The sequence below is a fragment of the Argiope bruennichi genome, chromosome X2 (assembly GCF_947563725.1).
Source record: "Argiope bruennichi chromosome X2, qqArgBrue1.1, whole genome shotgun sequence".
NCBI classification, from domain to species: Eukaryota; Metazoa; Arthropoda; class Arachnida; order Araneae; family Araneidae; genus Argiope; species Argiope bruennichi.
In genome coordinates this window covers 125,155,231-125,164,437 of record NC_079163.1, presented here as the reverse complement: position 1 = coordinate 125,164,437, position 9,207 = coordinate 125,155,231, and the positions used below count along the sequence as shown (strand labels likewise).

The 9,207-nt window shown below is 29.4% G+C and overlaps 1 protein-coding gene across 1 annotated transcript in view; it reads left to right on the top strand.

Annotated features, from left to right (window-relative positions):
- The first annotated feature begins 496 nt into the window (after positions 1-496).
- LOC129960143 (potassium channel subfamily K member 1-like) overlaps positions 497-9,207 on the top strand; it is a 59,623-nt gene continuing 50,912 nt past the window's right edge. Inside the window, exon 1 of the mRNA XM_056073320.1 lies at positions 497-671. Within this exon, the coding sequence (XP_055929295.1) occupies positions 497-671 (175 nt within the window). The remainder of the gene's footprint in view (positions 672-9,207) is intronic.

The following is a 9,207-nucleotide window of genomic DNA, read 5'->3' as shown; positions in this document are numbered from 1 at the left end:
CTAAATATTTTGATTCTTTGATGCATGAAGAAGATCTCAAAGCGGAGAAAAATATGAAACACCATGTCTATATATAAAGGCAATATTAAGGAATATCACTAAATAAGAATGTTCAAAATATGAAGACTTTTAACAGCTATCACAGCAACCAGATATATATATATATATAGACTATGCCTCAAAAAAATTTTAATCTTTAGTAAAATTATTCTCATAAAGTGATCCCTAAACCGGTGAAACTGATTTTATTTAAAAAAAAAAAAAAGCTTTACAAGTCAATATCTGGGTAATAATTTTTAAAACTTATCCAACAACAAACTACGAAAAAAAATTAATCTCGAAAGATCTTCAATGTTAAATCTTCTCGTTTTCAAAGGATTCTCGATTTTATTCGAAATTCTCCCGCTTTCATCGTCTGAGAGCCGAGGGTTGCGCATGCGAGAGGGCGCCACGAGAACGTAGGCTGCGTCTCGAGGCACGGATGGTCAGAGGAGCGATGGCCGTGAGCAAGAGCAATCTGCGTTTGATCCTGCTGTCCGCCTTCTACTTGCTTTTTCTGGTAATCGGGGCCTCTATCTTCTCAGCCATCGAAGCTCCTCTAGAAATTAGCATCATCCGTGACCTTCGCAGCACGAGGGCAGCTTTCCTCAAAGACCACGCCTGTCTTACAGGTCAGTAACATATGCTTCCCTCATACAATCTTTCGCCCCCCACCAAATTCCCCATGGGCTTCTATCAGATAGACGGGTGTGAGACATAACATTTATTACATGTGTATTACTTTTATACCATACTTTATAATCATTGCAATTATCGAATGAAAAATTAAACAAAATATACGGATAAGAATTATAAATGTGAAGATAGTGACAGGAGATTGGGCATAAAGAAGAAGCTTTTTCAAATATTTAAATATTCATGAAACAAATCCAACATATAAAAATAGGTATAGGTAGATAGATATAAGGAATAGAGTAAATGCAGCAGTCAAAAATTTTATTAAAGTTATCTTTATTATTCGTCTGTCTCAATATGTAAATGGATAAAATAGATGAAAAGAGTAATAAGTCTATACAAATATAAATATATTATAATTAAATAAAAAGCAAACTGTAGGATGCAAATCTTCATAAAATCTCTTCATTTTCGTTGACATATAGAAATTAGCTTTTAATTCCTTAATTATTTTAAGTGAGGAAAAAAAAGAAAACGCTTTCGATTTTTGAACTTTTAATTTTAACCAATTGGAGGGATTTTCTTTAACTTTTCGAAGACTGAATTGATTAGTCGTTTCTATTAAATGGGAAAAGAAACAACTGCTTATTTACCCGCATCTGAGGGAAAGAGTAAGGTAGATGAGTCAAAGAGGTCGTCACCTCTTTCGCTATCATTTCAATATCTTTCTAAACTTAATTAGCATACTTTGATCCTTTAACAGATACTCAACATACCAGCATTTTCTAAGTGCTTTATCGCTGTTTCGATTCAAAAAAGAATAATGACCTCTTGCTAAAACAGAACAAAAATGAAAGGACCGTCACTTTTTATATTTTAAAGATTGTTTACCTTCTGATATGTTTTTCTTTTGTATATTATAACAATTTCGCTGATTTCTATGCGGATAGGAAGTAATTTAATCTTGAAACAATGCTTCTTTTTTATGTTAAAACGTTTTTATCTCAAAGAATGAAATGGATGAAAGCGGAAAAGAAAGATGAAACGGATGGATTCGTGCATTCGGAAACAGCAAAATAGTTTTGGCAGTGTTTCTGTCTAAATTGTTTGTTCGTGATAGAAACAGTTTTTGAAATGTCGCATAGTCTGAAAAGCAGTAGTGAAGAGTGACATGTTGTCTCTTTACTTGATGTTGTTGAAGAGGAGTCTCCAAGTTTGCTATGAATTCAAGCGATACCAGCGCAGCTGTTAAGTGATTTAATAGAAGTATTCAACTTTAGACTGTTTTTTCACAGTTGCTATATTCTTTCGATGCAGTATTAGCGTTGTGCACAAAAGGATAATTTTAAGAAAGTTCATCTAGCTTATTGTTCAGAGCATGTCTCTTTAATAGTTATATTCCTTTATTTTTTTATACTAGAAAATATAAAGTTAAGATACGGAAATAATAATATAATTCCTTTTATTTGTAGCGCTTGCAAACAAATTATGTGTGCTTTTTAAAATAAAGGTTTGAATTATAAGAGAATGAAAATATTTATAGAAGTAGAACAGAAGAAGAATGTTTTTCTTTCTTTTCCGCTCTTCCGCAAAACTTTTTAAAGTTTTGACTTTAAAAATGCTATATTTTTAATCATCAATAATATCTTTGATAAAAATGTTCAATGTTTGCATAATTGCTATTAAGAAAATGAACTATGTAAAATATATGAACACTTCAAAAGATAAGTGTTTAGTATTCGGTATTCAAGTAGAATAACTACATAGTATTCGACATTGAAATAGAATAACTGTATAGTATTCAACGTTGAATTTTTTACAGCTAAGTTAGAGATCTCGACTCTAACGAGACATAGCACTCTCTCTCGAAGAGTGGTATGTATAAGAAACTAAATATATGCGATTTATCTTTTAAAAAACGTTTATGACATAGTTCTTTACATTTTATTACTAGAGTGAAATTTAGTTATGCAACTTTCAGAGTAATAAGTTCGCAAAATTTTTATTCATACTTTTTCGTATAAAAATCCATGTAAAGAAATGCTATCAGAAATCTAAAATTCTAGATTCGCTTTTAATGATGATAATTTTGAAAGTGATGATTTTTAGATATGAATTTTTTAGCCGTGAAACTCAAATTTCATCGTAGTTAAAAAATTAATAAATGTTTCGAAAATAATTTTTTTAAGCATTAAAAAAAAAGAGAGATTAAAATTTCGTCTTAGCTACAAAATCGTCAAATATAAAGTAAAAATATTCTTTAAACAAAATGTGATTTGATATGCATCGATCGCTGATGACAAATCAAAAGTAAGAATCAAAGCAAGCACTTGTAAGATTCATGAAGTAGTTGATCTTAACTGCAAGAAGATGAAAAGTGTTTCTTAGGTACTTCTTTAGAATTAAAGGGATTAGTATCGGATGAAACATGTTTTCACTTAACATCTGCCGGAGACTAATCTTATCAAGAGATGGAGATATCAATAAGATGATTTCATGAGACGGATTTATTTCATCCAGAAGAGGATTTGAAAAGTCCTTTTTCAATATCATTTTTTACAAGCTTTCTTTCACCATGGAAAGGTCTCAATGTGGTTGTTCACTTCATAGCTTTGAACCATTTGTTGCTGATAATGAATATTTGAATAAAGAATACCCTAAAAATATATGTTTGCTTCAAATATTTGAATTTATCATGGATTGAAGAACTTGATTATCTGGCGTTGGAGGCGGGGGTGGAAGGGCCTCGAACAGAAGATGAGATGCTGCTGTAAATATAATCGAGTTCTAGACATCTTGATGGTATTTATGGTATGACGGAGGAGTTAATGAATAGTCTCTTGTCTAGTAATATGTCGTATATCTCGGTGATGGATGAACTGACTGAATGTAGCGCGTCGATTTGGATCTATTGGATTGGGTCTGTTAGCTCTGTTGGGTCAGTTTTTTTCCCTTACTTCTCTAGTGTTTAGATTGTCTTACAGATAAGGCTTAAAAGAATAATTAATCATTAAAAATTTTCATCAAATAAATCAAAAACTGAATAAATCGAAAATTTATTTAAAAAGAAAGCTTATTTCTTTCTTGAAAATAATTTCGAAGATGACGCATTTTCTATTACTTTTCTAAATAATTGTCATAAATCAATTGGTTATTAGTTCTTCTACATCTCTGCATAGGTTTTGATTTCTGAAATTTCCTGCATCTGATTTACGTGTAAGAGTAATGAAATAAGATTAAATATAAAATGCTAGTGCATCAAAACAAATAAAAAGTTCAGCTTCCAGAGTACAACATTTCCTGGCCACCGTTGCCACAAATAAACCATAATTTATTCATTTAATAATCTCCAAACAATTGTAGTGACCTAGAATAGTGAGATGCGTGGAGAAAAGAGGTATTGGTTGCTGATTTTATAATTACTGAACTGTTTCTGTCTTTTCTTAATATTCATTCTACTGCAAAAGTTGACCCAGCCTCTTTAATGATTTCTTTATATGCGACACAAATATGGACCAACTTCCTTTAAAGAATCTTAGAACAAAGATGTTCTTTCCCTTTACACCTTCATATTGTTGTTTGAAATATGTGTCGTCTCAGATCTATGTGGTAACATATTATAACATAACTACAACGTCAAACAATTGAAATTGAAGAAAATGAAAGTCTCCGTGTCCGGTTATGATTCAGCAAATCTGAACCCGGAAGAGATGTCAGAATGTCAGACTCGGATGTAGTTGTAATTTCCTGTTAATAAGGTATTGCATAAATTTAAACCTTAGTTTTCTAAGTTACCGCTCCTAAATATTTCAGAAATCTTTATTAAACTGAGCTGCTGGAAAGAAGATGAGTTGCAATGAAAATGAAAACATAAATTGGTTATATGGAAGTAAAGGAATTCATAGGCTGCATTTCATTTGTTTTTGCCCCATCATTTAATTCTACCTACTTTGTGAATAATTTCATATTCTTCCATCCAGCTTCTGTTTTTGTTTTTATTCACGAAAAATCTATATATTTCTCAAATATTTATAAGTAAAAGTGAAACTATATAAAGAAAAAGAAATTATTTATATAAATGCTTTCAAACATAATTTCCTTATGATAAACTGATTGTACCTTGTTATTATTTGCTATGCAAATGAAACGTAATGCCAGAATATGATTTTAAAAAATCTTAATGGAACTTTAATGTTTGATTTTTAACAATAAAAAATTGATAGTAGAAAAATATAAAATATACATATGTCTTTTTTATTAGTATATGAATCTGAATGGTTATTCTGACAATAGTTAAATTGCTTATTTTGACTTTTTAAAAGCCTGATTTCACAATATCTTCAGTTTTACTTAAGATGAATGTGTGTGTGTGGGCTTTAGCACACGGCCAGACCGTTTGATTTAGAGCTACTAAATTTGGCCTAGATATACTTTTTAAAATGAGCAACGTGCCCCTCCGAGTGATTTTTTTGAAATTTTATTTGGTATTTAATTAATTAAGAAATAAACTAGATTTTGGTGTTTTTTTTGTGAAAATTTCCGAAAATATTCTTGTAGAAAAAGGATTTATACACCGTTTTTAAGGCCCAAAAAATTATCTTTTCAATGATGCCTATTTAGTTGTTGTAAAGTTCTTTAATTTATATTTAATTAACTTTTAAACATTTTTTTAAGTATATTTTACAAAAATATTTTCATTTTTTTGAATGAGACAAAAATAGTTTTCATTGTTTCATTAAATATTTGATCGCTCAATTTTCTTCCATTGTTGAAAACTAAAGAAATATTCTGTTTAATATCTATGTAGTTTACAGAACGAATAAATAAGTGAAATCACAATACTGCTAAATTTAGAACATAGATGAGCCGAACATAATAGCGCTATGATGTCATAGAATTCGTCTCCATTAGAAAAATTCGTGTACACAATAAACAAAGCATATATAAGACTAATAAAATAACATGGCTTTAATGTCGGACAGTATGACGGAATGATGGACATGAAGTCTTATTGAAACAATTAAATTGAAATTATATATAACCGATATCTCCTGCCAATTTGATTCAATCATACAATATTGCTTTAAATATAATTCTTATTAAATTATATTATTTTTAATATAATATTTTATTTAATCATATTATATTATTCTTAAATATATTACAAATAAATTAAAAATCATGAATCATTTTATATGCTTAAACTTATATTTCTTTTTAATTGACATACATTTTGTGCTTCCGGGAGGCAGTCTTGATCTTTATTTCTGCTCCTAGAAGAAACTTGTTCTAAATAGTCATCATTTTATATGAATCTCGTCGTAGATTCACGAAAATAAGTAAAATCAATAAAGTTTCTATGATATAACTTACGTAAGCAGCGACCTGGACAAGATTGTTAACGATGAATTATCTCGTAGACGGCAGTCAACGTATTAACATTAAAGTTCCTAGATATACTCATTATTTTTCATTCTGCTTTGAATTAATTCATTGCTTTCCATTCATTGTTGTCCGTTCTGTTTTGAACCAATGCAGTCTATAATCAGCATCATATTTAGTTGGCGATATTGAGAAAGTTATCTGTTGTATCAATACGGCCAAAATGATTTTTATTTAAATAAAAATAACTGTAATATTTGAACAGAAGTTAGGTTTAAACACAATAATGGATATTCTGTTTAGTAAAACACTATATTTTGAACAGAAGGTACTTAACTCAAAGAATTTTTTCCATATTCGTAATGCGCAATAAAACAAGTAAGATGTTGGTCACCAGACATAAGGTATCTTGTCGCTTTATTTGTATGTACTATAAACGTTGAGTTCCTATTGTAGAGAGCTCTTTCCGTCAAGGATTTTAATTGCATTTATTGAGATGAATATGATCACACAGGCTCATTGGCGACACACTTTTTCCCAAAAGAATTTGCAAATTTCACATATATAATGGGAAATGTTTGTATTCACAAGTAAAAGAGTTGGTTAGTGTTACTGCTTATAGTTTTTATAATTAGGAAAATATAAATAAAAAATGAAACTTTATTTTAAAAATGACTTGTATATTATTTTATAGTTCAGATTTCGCTCTTTGATGAAATGAATAGAGTTTAATGTAATGATAAAATGCCCATATCTTATAACATAATTGATACATTTATTTGTAGAAGCAAGAAGGTACCAATTGTAGTATATTTGCTCTTTTTTCATCGGCTTGATTTCATGTGATAGATTAATGTTCGACTTTAAAATACATGAAGACAATTATCAATAATTTTATAGTTTTGAACCGTCAACTGGCAATGAAGATGAACAGCAAGCTTAAAACTAGAAAACATCGATTCAGCAAGAAAAAAAAACCTTCAATTCAAACTTAAAAATCTTCTTTGTCTTCATAGATTCAATGTATCGTTAGTTTGATTTTTTTATTAACAGACCCAGATGATTCATTTCTTTCTCATAAAACTTTTTTTTTATCATAAACCTGCACAAATTAATTTAATGCATGATACAGGATTGTTTGCGTAAAAAATGTTCCTTTTTTCCTTTCTTATTTTCCCGACATTTTTTCCTTACTTAACACTGGCAATCTAACATCAAAATGAGGATAAATAAGCTATCAAGCCATAAATATTTAACACTCCTGCAATTAAAAACTTAGAACTATTGTGGTTAGTTGACAATTGCCCATGGATTGCTAAAATAGTGTTCTTTTCAAAAAAGTGTATTTATTCATTTATTTTTATTATTAATTCTTTATTTATTATTTATATTTAGGGATATTTTGATTCATATATATTTTTTATACATTTATTTTTATATTTCTTCAGTGAACAAATAGTTAGTGCAACAAGTGTCTTGAGAGGTGCAGCATAAATACGGTTGAAAATCAAAATGTAGAAAGTTTTAATACATTTCTTTGTCATATTTATTTTTTTAAATGGTGATAAACCGTTCAGTAAGTGGTCGATTCCTTTTGATGAGAAAAGATATTAAAGTTTTTATTTGATGAAATGGTGAAACATTCACCTTTAAAAATCTCTCTCAGTGCCCGACGTTCAAATCAAAGCGTGCTTAGGCAAGACGCAAAATAATTACTCCTATACACTCCGAATTCGAAGCATTACTACCGCATATCATTATTGATCCGGTAATGCAGATAAATGCATTTTCGGTACTCCCATAGAATAGATTCTTTTCTTTAGTGATGGTCTCAAAGGATCTCGTGAGAAAAGTCCGTCTGCAACACATTATGAATGCATGGACCAAAGTTTCAATGAGAGACTTCAATGGGATTTGCTTGTATAAAACGCGTTTTGACACCAGACACACAGAAGCCTTTGTGAAGAGTCCTTTGCCAATATTTAGGATCAATCTTTTATACTATCGCAAGCGGAGAAACAAATAAAAGTAAAATGTACGCAAGTTTAGTTTTCGAAATCTATCTATTATAAGATTAGTTGATATTTTGGAATTAAGTCAAGAAATAAAATTACCAGGAAATATACACATATAAATTAATGTATGCTTGCTTGTCTTCTATTCCACAATTCGGTAGATGCAACAGGTACACGAATGAAAGGGCGTTGTATGAAGGAAAGATAAGAAGATAAAAAATTTAACTGTCAGACATAATAATCGAAAAGAGTAAGGAACCATTCTCCTTATCGAAAATTAGACAAATAATTGGATTTACATGATTATCTGAGGGAGCCTATGGATGTTTGGCGTTCTGGGAATTGAACTCTGTATTAATATTTTTGTGAAAGTGGCTTGTCATAGAGCGTTTTACGATATATTTATAAAAAGGCAAATAGTAAAAATAATACATGTAATAATTAATATCTTGCTGTTTTTAGAAATGACTAACATTCCATGAACTAGAAATCGTTTAACAAATGAAATCAATTCATTATAGTGTAGAAGTACTTTGAAATTAAAGTATCGAATATATGAAATTGTAATTAAATAAAAATTATTTTTTTAAAAAAATATGCATGTTTAACTAGTTCCACTTATAATTTAATTAAAGTAATCCATATTAATTGCTATTTTATTAGTGTTTAAGTTTTATTTTAATAGTTGAAAATCTGATATTAACCATACTAGCATCTGGGATTAGATTTGCATCAATACTTTCCAGATTTTCTCTCATTTTTTAACTGAAATGTTTTTGATCGGCCTAGGAACCTGTTGTATTCGGACTTTTTGACTATCAAAATTTATTAAAATGGTGTCAAATATGACATAAAAATATTTTCCTTGCTTTCATTTATTGTAATTGTTAATAAGAAATAAATTAGAACAAAATTCAACAAACGAATGAACAATCTTAAAATAGACTTTTTGCAACAGGATGTATAACGATGTGCTTTTATATATATGCAATAAATTAAATTTTTCTATCTTTTTAAAAAATAATTATTTTCTATCCACTTAATTTCGACATTAAAAAATATTCAAACTTCCGAATTTTGCGCGTTTACAGAATTTTATGCCGGTTCGAGTCCCGGTTCGGGCATGGTTGCTCTT